The sequence below is a fragment of the Podarcis gaigeae genome, assembly GCF_964106915.1.
Source record: "Podarcis gaigeae genome assembly, chromosome: 12".
Lineage (NCBI taxonomy): Eukaryota > Metazoa > Chordata > Lepidosauria > Squamata > Lacertidae > Podarcis > Podarcis gaigeae.
The window spans coordinates 22,157,293-22,176,354 of NC_139688.1; the positions used below are offsets into that span (position 1 = coordinate 22,157,293).

Here is a 19,062-nt window from a genome sequence, read left to right on the forward strand (position 1 = left end):
ACAGTTACTACAAATCAATTGGCTTTAAACAGCAAGTAGTTGAATTGTGACTGCAGTGGAGACCAGAGAAAGGGAAAGTATTACTTACAGCTACCCAGGCTTCACGAACAAACAGGCCTCTGATGCTTCAGGGGGGAAAAGAGAACATTGATTGTCAGTACAACATTATTAATCATGATGCTAAATTGCCTTATTGTGGAATATAGTATATCGGAAGCAGCTGTCAGAGGAGCACATCCAAATGCTCCTGATGCACTTATATTGATTTTCAGCGTATTGTCTGTTCCAAATGTAAGATGTAATTAGATAACTGCTGGGTGAAATCCTGGCTGCATTTAAGTCACTGGGAGATTTGTAATCGATTGGCCCGAGATTCTACTCATAGATATCAGTAACTTTCAGCCACAGCCTCATTGACACTAGTCTTGTTGAATAAAGGCTTGCCCACTCATATCCTATGCATGGATGTTAGCCTTATACTGTGCTCAGTGGGCTTCCTCTCAGGTAAGCATGCATAGGATTGTGGCTTTACCCTTCCTTTGCCTCCTGTGAAGATTAAGTTGTATTTTGTTTTTTGAATAAGGCTGACAGCTGAAGGAAGGAGGAATGAAGAGCAAAGGGATCTTGAGAATATGTTTACTCAGAGCCCAACAAATAGGAGCTCTGTGAGCCCTGGAAAATTTGCTCCCTGCCTTGTAGGCCTTTCCCCATCTGACTTGGGAGGACAGGTCTCCTAACTGACTGCAGCTACAAAAACTGAGGCTGCTCTACCCTCTGGGCTGGAGTTTGTTTAGGGGATTGTGTTGCAGGGTTGGTGTGATAGATAGATAGATATAGATAGATAGATATCTTTATTTTAGATCTAATTGTGATTTATGTGGACATTGTTTAATTTGGTTGTGTATTTTTGACGTTTATTTATTGTTTATGACTACTTTTGTTACAGGACGTGGGTGGCACTGTGGTCTAAACCACTGAGCCTAGGGCTTGCCGATCAGAAGGTTGGCAGTTTGAATCCCTGCAACAGGGTGAGCTCCCATTGTTTGGTCCCAGCTCCTGCCCACCTAGCAGTTCGAAAGAACATCAAAGTGCAAGTAGATAAATAAGTACCGCTCTGGCGGGAAGGTAAACGGCATTTCCATGCACTGCTCTGGTTCGCCATAAGCGGCTTAGTCATGCTGGTCACATGACCCGGAAGCTGTCTGTGGACAAACGCCAGCCCCCTCGGCCAGTAAAACCAGATGAGCGCCACAACCCCAGAGTCGTCCGTGACTGGACTTAACAGTCAGGGGTCTCTCTACCTTTGTTACGTTGCAATTCTGCAATTTTTTTCATGCTGTAAGCTGCATTGAGCATGGTTTGAACTATGGAAAGGCAGCATTCAAATAACATGTATGTAAGATAGAAAGAAGGTAGGCAGCTACTTATATTGAGCCAAACCATTGATCCATCTAGCTTGGGACTGCCTGCACAGGTTGGCAGCAGCTCCCCAGGGTTTCAAACAGAGGACATTTCCACTCCTGACTGAAGATGCTGGGGACTGAACCTGGGACCTCTGATGTTGTCTCACTGAGCTGTGTCCTTTCCATCCTGAGGCTCCGTGCCATCGCTCTGATTGGGAAAGGGAAAGCGGCCGAGCAGCTGGATGCTAAGAAGCTGAGCAGGGAAAGGTCCCAGGCAGGCAGAGAGCCAAAGGAGGAACCTGAGAGGGCGCGTGAAGGAAACACAGAACTAAGAAAACAAGAGGCCTAAAAGAAGGGGCTGATGGGAAAGCCTCTGCAGAGCAGCCTGGGCAGCGACCAAGTGGGCTGGAGAAGCTCGGAGGGCTGGATATTGTGTTTGAAGAGAGCCAAGGTTCAACAAAGCTGCACAAGCAATGGCAGTGGGGAAGGCTAAAATCCTCTGCTCACTTACATGGGAGCATGTACCACTGAATTTAATGGGGCTTCTGAGTAGCCATGCAGAGAACTGAACTCTTATGGGTGGAATTTAACTAGCCAAATATTTGGTTGCATGTTGTTGTTTTTAAAGTCTTTTCCAAATGCGAAGATGCTATGTTTTTCTTGTATTTACTTCTAGATAATTTTATTTATTTCATTGCTATTTATTTCGATATTTATATTCTGCCTTCAACAAATTGGCAGGGACATACTGTCAAAAATAAATACGGCTTGTATAAACTTTTTTTGTAGCTGTGCATTAGCACACTTTTTATATACGTATCTTCCCTGGTCCCACCCCCCTTTTTCTAAAAAAGAAAATAAAGAAAAAAGCTGCCATGCTGAATGAAATGGATCACAAATGATAGCTAATAACACTAATATTTACTTATTTGCTAATTATTTATCAAGATTTCTGTGCTGTTTATGATCTGACTCCAGAGAGGAAGTGGTGACTGCCAAAAGAATTCAAAGGAAATCAAAATTAATCCCTTCTGGTCCTGCAGATGGCAGAGTACAATATGAAGTTAACTTTCTGTGTTAGCAAACAAAAAAGGAATGCAGAGGTGAACAAAGTAGAGGTTATAATAACCCCAATCATTTATAAAACATTAATGAGAGAATTTCCTACTTTCATTTTCAAGAAAAGTGAAGTTTCTAGCCCTCATGGTGAAATATAACTTGAAATACAGCAAAAAGAAGCTCAGAAGAAAATATGTGGCTCTACAAGTGCTGACAATTACAAATCTGTTTAGTCAATAGCCATAATGTTTAAAGTGCATGGATTTTTTTATTTTTTGTTTAGCCTTGTGTACATCATGCAAAAACAATGTGAAAATACACCTTGGGCAAGTAGGGCCAACTGACTCACCTGCCAAATGCATGTACATCAAAAGATACAATTTTAGTTGCCGTATAACAGCAATGTGCACTCATCAAAACTGTACCTTGTAAAAAACATCCATAAACTATGTCTTCCAGATTAACATGGTCATCTGTGTCATCACTGTTGTTCTCAATAAGTTGTCACGACTGAGGAGGACAAAGAAGAATGGCCAATATAACAAAACTATGCATTGTGAGTTTAATGCAGCTAACTAGCTGAGCACAATATAAATAAGAGACTTCCAGGTATCTTTCTTGCTGATACAGAGAAGGGAGAGGAAGGGCCAGCACAGAGGTGTTCACAACTTGGAAAGCATCTGATGAAACAAACACATTAAGATCGCTTTCGTTAACACCAAAGGAGGGTCAGCACTCCAACAGCAATAGCAACTAGCCCATCATATGGGACAGAAATAATTATTGTCTCCTAATTTGGATAATTCCAGGTTGTAGAACACAGCGGGCATATTATGAGAGCCAGTTTCTAGTACCACCGTCTACATCTGGCATGGAGAACCTATGGCCCTCCAAAGGTTGTTAGTCAGAGAGGGTGAGAGTTGTAGCCCAGTTACATCTGGGGGTCTGAAGGTTCCTCCGTTGCTGTTCTGCATGTCGTGGTTTTGGAACCCTGGTCTGTTACTGAGCAGTTTCCTGATGTCTCAGAGACCTCGTCCGTTTTATCACTGGACACACTGGTGAGAGTCTGCTGTATAAGATAAGTGCACCATAGTTCACTTTATTGATTTCAAATCGTTTGTGCCCCGTTCTTCCTCCATAAGGAGATCAGAACAACGTGCAATAAAGTGAACAGTAAAGCAGTATAAAACAGCAGACAAAACTTGCATCAGCCAAAATACTGAGGAGCGCTCAAAAATGTTAACTGTCTTCCTAAATGCAGACATTGGAGGAGCCATGAAGGGCTGGCATCTAGTCCCAGTAATCATAAGCAGCAAGGCCTTGGTGATAACAACAACAACAACAACAACAACAACAACAACAACAACAACATTTTATTAGACAGCACAGGAATTTTAGACACACTACCCAAATATGAAATTTTGAAATTTTGAAAAAATTTGAAAATTTGACAAATATGAAAATTTCAAATAATAATGACCCCAACTCTAAAATAACATGGTGCACAAACACTTTTTTACGTATGTCCCATTGATAGCAACAAGTAGGATTGCCAGTGTTTTTACTGCCAGGCTATTAACATATAATACCAACTTTGCACTCAGAGACAACACACTGTTTACAATTTAACAGTCTAAGAGAGGGGCAGGTGGTGGTGGTGGCTGAACCATTTTCAGCCTAGGGGCCACATTACCTTGCAGACAAACTTCTGGAGGGCCGGGCCAAAGGCAAAAATGGCTATAGCTAGAGGCAAAAGTAGGTAGAGCAACAGATGCAACTTTCACTACCTTAGTGGAAGAGGCTGCCTTCCAGCCATGCCAAAGTAAGAGATTTGTTTCTGCACACTTCTACCTGCACCTTTCATCTGACAAGCAGGAGACGTTACTACCAATGATACTGGTCTTCAGCTGCTGGGACCACTGTTACATTTACAACTGACTTAGGCTGGGTCAGAACAGCAGCATCCTTATGTTATTATTTTGAAGTGGGTCCCTAAGTGCTTCTCTTTTCGGTGGGGTTTATTCCCTCATAAGCATGTTCAGAACTGCAGCCTTAAGCTGCTTTAAAGAATGCTGAGCACTATTAGGTGTCAATAATTCATCAGCGCTGCCAACATCTGAATGTGCCTTGTTTCAGCAGGCAGGGAGTTGTGCTGCAAACATTATATTAACTCGCCTTTTAGTTCACTGGTGTCACTTGAGAGGCCTAGTCATTGTGTGATTGCTGATTGCACTTCTGGTGCGCAGCTTGCGGCTTTTTAATTCAAAGCCTGTAGCATATTGACATAGAACTGGTGCAGAGTGGTAATTAATCATTAATATATTCCTTGTATGAATACCACACATTATGCCTGGTTCTTTAATCTGTGCCAGTTAAAAACACACATTTAATCTTTGTACATTGCAATCTGCATAGCCAAACAATGCTGGTGCAAGGATGGCAAGCCCAACATGAAGGCCCATTTCTGTTCATTAAATACACTAATCCACACAGCTGGGCACTTTATTCTTCGACAGACAGATGAGTCACTCAGACATGCTGAACAATGTTTGCTGCTGCCTCACTCTCAACCTGCAAAATATCCATCAGGGTGGAGAACCTCTCACACTCTGGATGTGGTTGGGCTGTAACAACTGGAAAACAGGTTCCCTATCTCTGTTCCCCATAAGTTGCACACATACCAAAGATTTAAAACCTGTGACTCCCCACCCTGCCCAAAGAATAGTTTTTTAAATAATAATTTATTATTTCTACCCTGCCCATCTGGCTGGGTTTCGCCAGCCACTCTGGGTGGCTTTCAACAGAACACTAAAAACAGAATAAAACTTCAAACATTAAAAACTTCCCCAAACAGGGCTGCCTTCAGATGTCTTCTAAAAGTCAGATAGTTGTTTATTCTCTTGACATCTGATGGGAGGGTGTTCCACAGGGTGGGCACCACTACCAAGAAGGCCCTCTGCCTGTTAAGGGTGCTGGAAATTGCAGCCCTGTGATGGGTAAACTACAGTTCCCAGGATTCTTTGTGGGGGAAACATATGGTGTGTACATAGTCTTATATGACTCAACTTAGAAGCTGAGCAAAAACTTAGAGTTAAGGACATTGCTGTTAACAATGTAAACTTGATCAGGAGGTGAGAGCAGAAAGAATGGCCAGAATGGAACCAGTAAGTTTACACCATCCTTTTTAAAAAAATACATGATCAGTAGATGCTGCTGCAGTAACTTCTCCTACCTGCTCTTTCCACCTATTGTAGCAAGTATAACTGCAGGTTTTCCGTGCACCAGGCAAAGGTTGCCTCTGTTGAATTTCTGTCTGTCACACAGCAGAACTTCTGCAACAGGAACTTGGGGAGAAATGTAAATTGGGCTTAATAGGTTGCTTATGCTGGAGGCGTCCTACAAACTTGAAAGGGGCAATCAGTAGTCAGTGCAATTTGGTGTATGTTTTAATAGGCTCAGGGTCCAGATGCAATCAAATCATAGCTGAAAGCTATAAATAAGCAGGATGCTGGAGGAAAGAGTTAGCAACAGGTTCATTTTCAATAGAATATATTTTCATCTGGATGTGATTTTCTAGAAGGGACATGCTCTAAGGCTTTTTACCTGGCCACTCTGTTTGAAGTAAATATGGAGTTTGTGCAATTTGCTGATGTTAATGACTAGCCCCTCCTACCTCTGGAGATAGGATTTGGCTTCTCAAAGCAGGGGTGATCAAATATAACATATGTTAATGTCCCTATGAAAACTTCAGAATCAGAAACAGGGATGTTGACAAAGCACTACTTCTGTATGTGTGAATGTATCCATGTTGAGCCAAGGGTCCCTACAGATAAATAATACAGGCTTTTTGCTTAACTCTGTACTGACTATAACACTGGTCTTCAACTGGTGGATTGGGACCCACAAATCAGCCATGCCCTACTCTTAGGTGAGTGCCACAGCTAAGTTGTTTGTTGTCATTGTTTTTTAAGGGTTTTTTTTTTACAAGAAGAAAAATGGAAATAATTATTGCTAGGGTTAGTGAAAAGGACCCAGGATTATTCAATTACAAGCTCTGCTTTCCAAAGTATTTCTATAACTGGTTTCCTTTTGCAACAGTTTACCTTGGAAGAACAAAGATGGACAGTGGCAGGGCAAAATCAAGCAGGTTGGACGTTGCAAGGCTGAACTGAAATGGGCTCTAGCTTCAAAAAGACTATAGGGCTGTTTGGCAGATGGTAGCATTTCTTAGAATGTCTCATGAGTCCTGAACACAAATATGAATGCTAGATGGCTGGAGAGGGTTGCTTTGCTTTGCTTCTGTTGTTGCCTTAATCAGAAGTGGTTTGCAGTATCCCAGGGGGGCAGTTCTGGTGGTGAATCCCTACAGCAAAATGTTGAGGAATTACCTGTTCCTGTTTGTCTGGTGCCTCTCTCAGATAATGCTGGACTGCAATTCCCATCAGTCCCATCAGCTAGCATGACCTCTGGGTCAGGATTGGAATCTGACAACACCTGGAGGGTCATGGGTTAGCCATCTCTGGTCTAGGGGAATTGTGGGCTGCTTCCTTCTGGCAAAGATACTGGGGAGGTAGAGCTGCAAAAGCTAGGCTTGTTTTCTGTTTGCAAGAAACCAATGAACAGAGACCTCCAAGCCTCATTAAAGCCACATTAATGAGAGGGATATCAGATTTACCTGAAAATTGCAGGTGCCTGAGGCGAAAGGGAAAAATCTCTTGAGGAATGTGGCACCTGTGTTCTTCCAAAATACTTTTCTGAGGTGAATTGGCTTACATTGCTGCTGTGAAAGAGAGAAAGGAGTGTGTGTGGAAAAAGTGGAGGTTTAATTTAATCCCTTCCTTTTGCCTGAGGATTTGGAAGTTGTTGTAGGATTCCAGATGATAATTGGGCAACAGATAGAAGGGAAAGACCTTTGGGGGCTACAGACAGAGAATGTGTAAGTCTTATGTTGCTTTGTATAGCCAAACTCTGACAGGATCAGGAATTCAAGGCCAGGGAGGAAGAGGTGAGGCTTAAATTCACTACTGTAGAAGAAGAGTGTGTTCCCGAGCAGTTACTAGGGGGATAAGTGCCCCAGGAACAGCTTCGACTAGATGGCTAAACCAGGCGAGGGTAGCTGATGGATCCTAAACCCTCTGAGTTAGAGACTTCCCTTGCATGCAAAGACAGGCTCCGGCAGACTGAGTGGGCGAGACCCATAGTAGGTCCAACGGCCAAGAAGGCAGTTTCTGCATGTGCTGTAGAGGGAAATTATGGGGCAGATGGGGCTCATCAACCTGGGAAGGTAGCTCTTCTAGGAGAAGAAAAACTCTGATCCTAAGCCTCCACTGCTTTGTGGGATATCTTCAGAAGAAAAGGCTACACAGATCTGGAACGGAATCCCTAAGACGGTTTGATGGTGCCTTGTACTCCTCTTTCTGGCAACCCCTGTAGCTAAGCTGGTGCCAAACGTATTTCTCTGTTTTCCTTTGGGCCATATCAGCGAGGCTGAGGGGCAGGGGTCTTGTCATCTTGGCAGCCCAGGACCTCCATACACGCTGCCCGGGCTTGCTACCCAGAGAGGCACTTCAGTGCTGCTAAAACAGTCGTTTGACTTCACCTCCAGAAGTGCACTCCATTGTCTCTTGAGGCAGACAGATGACAGCAATTAATCTATTGCAGCAAAAAGGCATGCTAAATGTATTGTGTTGCAAACTTTTGTGGGCTAGTCCATCATATGTATCCTCTATGCATGGGCCTTGAACATGGGTGGGGAATCTCTGGCCTGCCAGGCTGTTTTCCTCAAACCATGCCGACATGCCCTCCACCAGACCTCACTTCCTTGGAAGGATGTCTATATTCAAAATAAATCATCCCTGCTCCCCCACCCCAACAGCCAGGGCTTGTCAGCAGGCAAAAGATAGTCTGACAATTCCATTGGAGGTGAAACATAAGCAAAATAAGCAGTGACCATTCATAATACCAGTAATTGGTGACCACAATATCTTATAATAGCTGAGTAAATGTAAACACTTGTAGTAGGACAGGAAACCATTGTCTGTACTCGGGCCCAAAATAATAGCCTATTTAGTTACTAGTTCCATTACAACTATTTCATGCTGGAATCTATTTTGAATTTCCTCTGAATAGCAATTTCCAGGTCAGCAGCAGAGTATATAGACTGAAATGTTCCTCTACTGGTTCCTGGATGCTGACACCCTTTCTGATATCAGCTCCCTAACCTAACAGGTTTTTGTCCTTACATCTAACCTCGCCTTGAACAATTTATTTTCTTGTACACATGTGTGTGGAGGAGGATAACACTCCATACATCTGATGAAGTGGGCCACAAAAGGTTGTGCTGAAAGGCTCCTTTTGCTGATCTCCACAGTCCTTCTACATCTGAAAAGGGGTTGGAAAGATCGTGGAAGTCCACACATGTATCAACTATGCACAGTGGTGTGTGTAGAGTTCTGGCCTCCTGTGACATATATACCCATCCAATTTTCATCATATGAAATGGTGGAAGTCTTCCCTCTGGTCCACTTTACCCCATGACTTCCATAATCAGAACTGCATGGACTGGCCTTGAGACAGGGTGGCTACTTAACATCCCGTCCCCCATATTGGGACACTGATTTTCATTTTTTAAAAATTGCCTGCAGACTTAGATACACATGTATGTACTTATATATGCACATTTAGAAATTATTTTTTTCTAATTAAAATAAAAATGCATCTCCCCAAAGTAGGCCGGACTGTGGCCAGGAGACCTGTGTGCCTGCTCAGTTTTGCTCCCAGGTGCTGTTGGACTTGAAGGCCCCATCCTCCCTTTTCTTTCTTAGGGATCTTTTTCTTTAAACATGGTCTTTAAGACTTGGCCTGGGTGGGCAGCCTTTCAAACTAAGGGCCATCCTCTGTCAAATAAAGACACACATCCTCTCCACCTTGAGAGTACAGTGGTACCTCGGTTTACGAACTTAATCTGTTCCTGAAGTCCGTTCTTAAACTGAGGAGTGCTTTCCCTAATGAGGCCTTTCGCCTCCGGTGCCCTTCCACCGTTCGGATTCCGTTCTTAGACCAAGGTAAAGTTCACAAACCGGGACACTACTTCCGGTTTTGGGGAGTTTGTAAACCGAATCGTTCGTAAACAGGACTGTTCTTAAACCGAGGTACCATTGTACAGTGGTATCTTGGGTTACATATGCTTCAGGTTACAGACTCCACTAACCCAGAAATAGTACCTTGGGTTAAGAACTTTGCTTCAGAATGAGAACAGAAATAGTGCAGCAGCAGCAGGAGGGCCCCATTAGCTAAAGTGGTGCTTCAGGTTAAGAACAGACCTCCGGAAGGAATTAAGTACTTAACCCGAGGTACCACTGTATATGAAAGCACCTCAGGAGCTTGTTCAAGTGAAGCTGGTGTGCACATGGTCTGGAGTCATTAATCCAGAGCGATAAAATAAAATTAAAAATCGCCTCTCTATACACTTGGCCCAGGGGGAATTGTGCAGATTTTCCGAGTGTTAAGATCCAACGAGGGTCTGGCCTTATACAGCCTCTGGAGAGATTTGTTTTTGTAGCCGGGAGTGAGGAGGGAACCCAGAGGCGAGGCCTGCTGTGCCAATAATGTCCTGTGCCAGCCGTTTGCCTGCGGGGACTTTGGGCGGCAACCGCGTCCCAGTGGATCATCCCTGCTGTTTTCCTAGCGCGGAGGCGCAGGAACTGCGTGCAGAGGCGGCAAGTGGAGAGAGGAGAGCAGGAACTTCGCTCTTCCTCCGCTGTGTGGTGGTGCCTAGCCAAGCTCGGGTTGGGAGGGGAGAGAGTCCTATTGGTTAGTTTGATTCCGGGGAGTTTGCACAAGCCGCGCCTGGGCTGTTTCGGCCTGGAAACAGATTGACTAGAGACCATGCGTGGTGTGCAGCAAACAATGGGAGGGTGTGTGCTTACGGCTTTGCTTTTTTATTATTATTATTATTATTATTATTATTATTATTATTATTATTATTATTATTATTATTATATAAAAAAAACTTCCAGCATTCCCCCCTCCCGCATCCCAGGAAGGCTTGGGAAACTCAGGCATTGTGCTGGCAGAAGGCAGCAAAACCGTCCTCTCTGCTCTTTCCCCGCACCCAAAAGCAGCATCAAGGGGACACAGCGCCCAGCTGGCAGCCAGACATGGGTGCAGCTGGCACCACCGCGATTGCCTGAGGCGGTGGGACACTGTAATAGAGTCCTTTAAAAAAAAAGTGCATTGGGGCGAGGGGAGGGGGGTGTTCTTCATTTTTCCTCACGGAAAATAAACCAATTTGCTAGCGTCGTAGGTGTCTCAGAAAGACCAGCGCCAGCTTTTCCAACGATTGTATAGGTGTGTGGACAACCTCCAGAAGCGCGCGCTTTGCTTCCGTTTGAAAAAAAGGGATAATATTAGGCGCTGCGATGCCGCCAGAGCTGGTTCTGGAGAGTGAGGGCTTATTCCAGGATACGATTTCCTAGGAAGATGTCTGCATTCAAAATAAATGGTCCCTGTTTCAACCCTGCAACGCCAGGCGCGCCCTCCGCCGAAAAGCAGCCCCAAAGGAACAGTTCTAGAAAGTAAAAGCACGCGCGGCATGTGGGAAGCAAGCCTGGGAAGGGAGAGAGCAGCTTGCACCGGGAGGAAAGACAGGTTTTCTTCTTCGCACCTCGATTTGTCCTGGAAAGCCCAAATGCCTGGGCTCTTTTCCTCCTTGGCGCCTCAGGTTGCTGGCTGGGCTCGACCGACTCAAATGCCTGCAAATCGTATGCACACAAGGCAGACTTCCGTGTCACATGCATCGTAGGATCGGGCAGAAAAAAAGTTCTGCAATTCCTAAGGCTTGTTTATAAGCGATCATCCGGTCCCCTTGACAGCATCCACTGGATCCTGTTTTCTCTCTCGGTGGCTGGAAGGAAAAACCGCCGCTGTAGGGAGGGGACAGGGATCTTTCGCCCGCCCGCCCCGCTTCGTTTTCCCGGCCAACTTTCTCCCTCTCTTCACTTTTCCTGTGTGTGTGTCTATACCGAGGAGGCGGAGGCGGCCAGCGCTTCCCTTCTCCTCCGCCCTCTCCTCCCTTGTGTCTGGGGCTTTGGATAGGAGGAAGAGGAAGATGACGAGCCAGTGCAATTAGCCTAACAAGGGGCGGGTGGCGGCGGCGGCAGCAGGAGGCGCGGCGGCGGCGGCGGCGGCTTTTTCCTGGGCCACTGACACATCTTCCTCTTCTCCTCGCCGGGGCGATGAAGGGGGACTTTTCGGAGTTAAGCTGGAAAAGTCCGGCGGGATCTTCTCCCCCCGCCTCCCGCGCAGCTTCTTGAAAAGTGGGAGGAATCCCTTTCCTCCCTCCCTCCCCAAAGACCCCACCGTGGAGACGGGGCTTGGCTGGGATCTGTGTACACATTCCTCTTTTTTTGTTGCCGTTCCCCCACCAAGAGGCAGATATATCTATACTTCTATATGGTTGGTGGTTTTTTTTGCTCGTCTTAAAAGGGAGAGGCTTTGCTCTCTTCGGTGCATGTGGAAACTGTTCCCCGCTCTTCTTTTCTCCGCGCTCCCCATAGATATTTTTAAAATTTTATTCTGATGCGTCGTCCCCCCTCCAATGTGGACTCCGGCGGATCTGTGCTTCCTTTGTAATTGGGAAATGAAATAATGGCGACCCGTCGGGCAGCGGGGCCACCCGGGGGAGATGGAGACACCCAGCCGCCCGAAGTCGCCAGGAGCTGCAGCCAGGTAGGCAGGGGGCGAAGAAGGAGAAGCCGAGGGGGGGAAGCAAGGGCGGGTCCCGAGTCCGGCCCGAGCGGCGTTGGCTGGGTCGGGGGGCGGCGGAGCGAGAGGCGAGAGGGGGCGAGCGAGCGAGCGAGCGCTGCTCCCGTGTTTATGAACTGGAGCAGCCAGCCAGGGGCGGTAGCCGCCGCGCGCGGGGAATGGCTTGGATTGGAGCGGCTTTAATGGCCGCCCCATCCCTGTTGCCTGCCTGCCTCCCTCCCTCTTCCCTTCCTGCCCGCCCATCCCGGAGTTGCCGGGAGTTGGACGCTAGGAGTTGGCGGCCGCCCCCGACCTTCGAGCGAAGGAAGGGAGCGAAGGGAAGGGAAGGGAAGGGAAGAGGGGGGAGCAGGGAAGGGGGCGGGAAAAAGAGAAAGTTTGGAGCTGCCGCCTCTCCCCCCTTCCCGCACAATGTTTAGGGTGGGATTTGTTCCCGCGTCTTCCATCGCCCCCAACCTGGCCGTGGTGTGAAGAGAAAGAAGCCCTCTTTTCTTCCTTTCTCTTCCTCTCCCCCCCCCCCCCACAGCCCGTCCCCATTTACGACTTTGGGGAGTCTCCCTCGCCGCACCTCACTGAAAAGACTCTTGTTTTCCATAGAGAGCCAATTGCTCGAGATCTTTGCTGTCTTTTGAAAAATCCCTTTGGAAACAGCCCTTAATCTTTCCCTACTTCTCCCTCCCCTTCCCTTTGTCCCATTGATCTGAGGGGGGGGGGGAGAGGGCGGCGCAGTCTTCGTGTGTATGCATATATGTGTGTGTGTATTTTAAGACCCTGAATGACACTCTTCCATTTCCCCCTCCTGGTGTGTGTGTGTACATATTTCGCTTTTACAGGCCAGCTCCAGCAGATTCCAGTGTGTAGGGTGTTCCTCATCTCTGCTCCCCTGTCCAGAGTTGTTCCTGGGATATTCTTATGTGCATCTTTAATTTGGAAAGTTGTATATTTTTAATTCCTTAACGGTGGCACTGCACGTTTGAGACTAATAGCGTGTCCTTAGAAAGGCCCCTGTTTCAACCCTTCATCCCAGGCTCCATATTAATAGTACTAATAGCATTAAATCTCCGCCAGCGCTGTGTTTGTTCTGCACTACACATCAAAGGTGACTCCTCTTATTCAAATTTTTATGAGGGTTTCCGATGGACTGAGGCATGCTGGAGTATCGTGCTGTGTCTGTGTTTATATGGAGCATATGGTATGTGAAAGTTTCATGCCCCATGCATGTAAGTCCTTGTGAGGTGGAAGTGTCCTCTGTGTCATTTTCTTATGTTATATATACCCTTGCTTAATATATAAGTGAATTGTAGCTGCATTGCTGTCAATACCCTTTTTGAGAAATGGAATTTGACACTTTTTAAAAATAGTGTTTATTTAAGAGGGGAGCCTTTAATCTACTGTTCTGTCCTTGGCTTACCCGAGTGCTTTGATATAACAGTGCCACGTGGTATTGTAAGATCAATCCTCTGTTAAGTGTGCCTTCTAATATATCTGTACAGCTGGATAAGTTCTGAGTAGAAAAACGTGGTGGAGAACTGTAACAGGTTATTGTTTGTGGCTTAGCATTCGGTGATCTTTGCAAATGATAGCAAGAAATAGATTCTACCCCTCTCCCCTAATCATTTTTGTGTGTGTGTGTGTGTGTGTGTGTGTGAGAGAGAGAGAGAGAGAGAGAGAGAACATTAAAGCAGAGCAGTGAATGAAGAGAAACAGTTACGATTGATAATTATTTCTCAGTAGTTCGTGCACTGTATAGAAGATGTGGAATCCTGGGCTCTCTGAGACCATTCCTATAATCTGCCTATCATTAGCATGGTAAACCATAATGAATCCCTTCGAGTTGAGGCATATAAAATAGGTAAGATGATACCTTTTCATTGAACCAGCTCCTGTTTATGAGTTCATAGAGACACTTTAGGTTGTTGAGAGCAGTATGGCTGTCTTTCCACCCTGGCAGAATTTTTATATCCTAAATAAAGATTGCATTTCATTAACAAAAACAGCATTTCCTGTTCTGTGTACCTCATTCTATGGCACCAATAGAGCAGTACATCTTTCTACCAAACTCAGTTGGAGCTGGACCCTCACAGTGGAGCTTGCTGTTTAGTTGGTTCTTCAAAATGAGCAATTCCAAGGTGGACTTACTGGACTTTTTTATTTTCATATTGGGGGGGGATATCAATTTTAATGCAGCTTTCTTTAGCAGTACCTCGGTTTAAAACTGGAATCGCTTACTTTAGGGTGGGTTTAACTGAAGAACACTGGGAATGGTGTATAGTTTTCAACAGATATGGAGACTTCTTTAAGTGTTTTTATGGTCGAGTTTAACATGGTGTTTGAATTGATCTTTGAAGTCATATTTTATGGCATAGGTGACAGCACAGTTTTTGGAACACAGTTTGGATGAATGAACCTTAGCACCTCTGTTCGCTGAATAGTCATGACATTTACAGAGTAGGCATACAATATACTTCTGTCGAATTGCAACTCTACTGGAATATTTTCTTATTTAAGTAAAATTTAATCATGCTTTCTGGTGGCCAGACATAGGCTTGCACACTCCTCCTTCCCTTCCCCCTTCTCTTTGGGGTTAATGCTAACTATGGTTAAGCATTATGTCTGAACCTCCATAAATCTGGTTACTGTTAAGCATAGTTTGAAACTAGCTTCTAATTCTTGTTTCAGTCCCTTAATTTAGAGGTCAACTGCTTTTGCTGGTTCTGTCATGTAATAACTGAACCACTGGTAATACTAACCGAAATAGGAAGAGTGGAAAATTTCTGGCGAAGGATGCCTGTGAGCCAAAGGGGGGGGTGCTCCTGATTGCCCCGCCACGGTTTGGTGATTAGGCATCATGATGCGTGAACTAGTCCAGTGCTGACAATAATACATTTTGGCAAATACTATAGTTTGCTGCTGTTGCATCTTAGAATTTCTTGTTAGATATGAGAACAGAAGACAGCTATATTGTGTACACCTGCTTTTCACTATATGCCACTCTCGAGTTTATATGCACTTGTCCATGTTCCTCTCTGTGCAGGGCAAGGGATCTCCTCTTCATTTTGTTTCATCCCACAGTGAGTGGGAGAAAGGAAAAGGGACCAAGTCTGAGGCTTTCTGAAATCTCTTCTAACAAATTTCCCAGGAACAGTGAACCAGACCAGGGCTTGACAGACTTAATAAAAGTGGGAGTCTGAATACACTGTCCTGCTTTGCAGGGCATGCTAAACCAAACCAATTTAAGCAAGACTATGCACACGCACAGACTCCTGGAGAGGAGCTTGCCGCCACTTCGACCATCCCCGTTCTGTTTCGCCGTTGTGCTGTGCCAAGCCACAATTTGCTTGAGTGTGTGTTGTCCAAACTGGGACACATGATTAAACTCAACCCTCACTAAGCATGAGCTGTAGCTAAGGACTTAGTTTTGCATGCATGGTGTCCACAAGGGCCAAGAAGGAGCAGAGTGACTACAAGCTCCTCTGAGAGGCCATACATTGTGTGGTCTCACTAAGGCAAGGTTTGGCTTAGTGTGTAGTGCGAACCAGCTCACTCTCTCCTCATGGCTGCCTTTCACATGTTCCTCTTGAGCTACTTCACAGATAGGAGCAGGGCTTTGTCTGGCATGGTGTGTGTGTTTTTCTGGAAAGCTGAGGAGAATTCTGGGATGTCCTCACATTTTATCATTGGATGTTATATTTGCATGTGTATGAATCAGATGTGAAAACAATCTAGAACAACTTCAGAACAGTCCCACATACTGTGCAATATTTTGGCTTTATATAATGCAATTCCATTCACAATGTGGTAATCTCTAACATACTATGGAGCAACAGATGGAGTTTCATTTATGAATATAATTAGCCATGCAGTCGAAAGTATATGGATAACTACTATAATGTATGTGTTATACTTGTCTTTACACTCAGTTTCATGGCTTTATTGCTGGTGATGTGATGACAGGAGACGTTAATAGTCTTTAAAAATGGATGCTGTGACTCATTCAAACTCAGGAGGTGTTTACATTAAATTCTTAATTACAGGAGGACTAATTAGTTCTGAAACTATTCATGTACCAACTTCAGCACCATTTCATTTCTGTGCAGCTCACTATTCATGCAGACCTAATTGGTCTTGGTTTTCCATCCCCTCCCATCCCAAACACCACTGAGTGATGGAGAGTTAATCCATATCTCTTCCTCCACAATACAGCTGAGATAAAATTCTAGCCATATACCTGCACCTTGGCTGGTAGAATTGATTAGTTCTCTTACTGCTGGGCTCTTTTTTTTGGGGGGGGGGGAGGACTTCCTTAGGAACTGCTGTTGGATAGTGTAGAATGTTTTTGCAAAGGTTGACTGATTCACATGGCTACTTTTGCGGTGGTGGTGTGGTGCTAACACGTCATGTGATAAAAATCACAAGTTGTCTGGACCTTAGGAATGCACATTGTTGGTTTTTAAATGCACATCCTCTGAAACTAGGAGTTTGCAAATGCAAATTGATTCTTTGCAGGTTTATTCAGAAGCAAGTCCCATTGACTTCAGTGGGATGTATTCATGAGTTAATGCATGTAGGACTGCAAACTTTCATCCAGGGCTAGTGTCTTTGTTTGAATGCACCCTCTAACATTTTTCAGAAAATAATGATAGGCAAGTCTTGTTTTCTGTTTAGCTGCCTGCCTTGTATGAAGAATGGGATGAAGATGGGTTGGAACTCAACAACAGAAGTTTCCAGTCATTGTCTGAAACTTCCTGTAACATGTTGGTAATTAGTTGCTCCTGGGGGTGATCATCTATAATGGTAGATTGTGTGGCTGTAACGGTATTGAGTTCAGCTGCATTTCAGACATTGTGGTCCAACTTGGACAATTGTGTTGGATCACTCATGTGCTTCCTCCTCCCCATTCCTCTTCTCCTTTGGCTGCGAAGAGCAGATCAGAAGCACCCACTTCTAAACTAATCTGTTTCTCTGGGTACATATGTAACAGGGTGCTCTAGGACACAGGTGGCGTTGTGATCTAAACCACAGAGCTATTTGGGCTTGCTGGTCAGAAGGTCGGCAGTTCGAATCCACACAACAGAGCGAGCTCCCATTGCTCTGTCCCAGCTCCTGCCAACCTAGCAGTTCGAAAGCACACCAGTGCAAGTAGATATATAGGTACCGGTGTGGCGGGAAGGTAAACGGCATTTCTGTGCACTCTGGTTTCTGTCACAGTGTTCCTTTGTGCCAGAAGAGGTTAAGTCCTGCTGGCCACATGACCCAGAAAACTCTCTGTGGACAAACTCTGGCTCCCTTGGCCTGAAAGTGAGATGAGTACCGCAACCCCATATTCGCCTTTGGCTGGACTTAACCATCCATGGTTCCTTTACCTTTTTACCTTCTAGTTAGTTTAGAAGTGGAAGCAAAAGTTTTCAGGCTCCTTGAGGCCACCACAGAGGAGGGAGAGGGAAAGGAGGTCGTAGGAAGATGAAAGCTTGATCCTTGGATATGCTATGCTAAATATTAATTCAGTGTTAGATTCAAAAAGGCCTAGTCCTGTGATAAATGGCTCTTTCTTGGTTTCATTTTCCTAGTTGCAAAATTAGACAGTGTACTTTGTACATATTCAGTAATATGCTAGTACTGAAGGATCTTACATTAAAATATATAATACTAATACAATATCTAAAATTAGGTAGTTTTTATGCATGCAAGCGGTTTACGTAGACAGGTGTGTCCAAGGACTGTCACAATGACTATCAGGAGAAAAGTAGCTTGTTGTGAAAGGGCTTCATAACACTTATGTGACACTGAAATAGCACCTTGGCAGTGGGGGAAGGACCACTGAGCTTTCTATATGTTTACCTCTCGTCAATCTTCCCCACAGACTCGACACTAATCTAGTAAATGGAATTGCTATGTCACTTCAGGTCAGCCTGCTGCATGGGGGGTGGGGGGACCCTTAGTCTTCATTTTGGACACTGACAAGGATTTCCTTTGAGAATGGAGAATCTGTGTTGCCAGCTAAGTCTTCATTTGCATTTAAATACTGTACTGCTGTAATATTAGTGAGTTTCAATGTGCATTTATTTGTATGTTTCTGTATAGCAACTATGTGGAAATTAAATGGTGCTTTGGCAAAAGATGCCAGTTTTAAAAACTGCTAGCATTACTTTCGCAAAAAAGGTGACAAACGCCATCTTTATCAGTTTCTTTTTTAAAATAAATATCATTTTATTTATAAAGAATAATATAGATAAATGCAAGTATAAATTGCCCCTTCCTATAAAAAAAAACCCCAAGAATAAACAAAATACTTAAGTAACTAAACCAGTGTTAAAACTTTGATTTTTTCATGTTTACTTTGTCCTTTCCTGTTAAAAAAAAGAAAGATAAATGGATGTTATCACTTGACTAGAATTCCCCTCCGGAATATGTTTTCATGCAGTTTGGATTATTCATAAACTTTGTGTGCCATGATTTTCTCATGTTCTTCTCCAAAGCTGACAATTTATTCTGTGTTTACCTTTTCAATAGTGATATTTTGCACTTAGAAGAAGCTGTAGCAAATTATGTACACAAATGCAGCTACTCTAAAATTACAGTTTTAAATGTTTGTTGATGTGAAGAGTTTGCTTACTTGGACATTTTCTTAAGTAGTCACTGAAAGTGTAAGCTAGAAATAGGAGAGTATATGCATAACACTCCAAAGGATTTATGCTGTATATATCATGGGGACAGGGGACCCTTTGGTCCTCAGATGTTACCACTCTCCAGCATGCATCAGCCTCAGCCCTTCAAGGTCCATGATTGAGGATAATGGGAAATGTAGTCCAGCAGCATTTGTAGGACCACATCCTTGACT

General features: G+C 44.5%; 1 protein-coding gene across 3 annotated transcripts in view; it reads left to right on the forward strand.

The window, feature by feature from the left end:
* Window positions 1–10,740: 10,740 nt before the first annotated feature.
* Window positions 10,741–19,062, forward strand: part of ARHGAP21 (Rho GTPase activating protein 21) — a 111,539-nt gene continuing 103,217 nt past the window's right edge. The window contains exon 1 of one of the 3 annotated variants that reach the window (XM_083704555.1): window positions 10,741–12,191. In XM_083704555.1, the coding sequence (XP_083560681.1) occupies window positions 12,111–12,191 (81 nt within the window). In that variant the 5' untranslated portion in view covers window positions 10,741–12,110. The remainder of the gene's footprint in view (window positions 12,192–19,062) is intronic. The other 2 variants (XM_083704557.1, XM_083704558.1) reach the window with 2 other exon arrangements.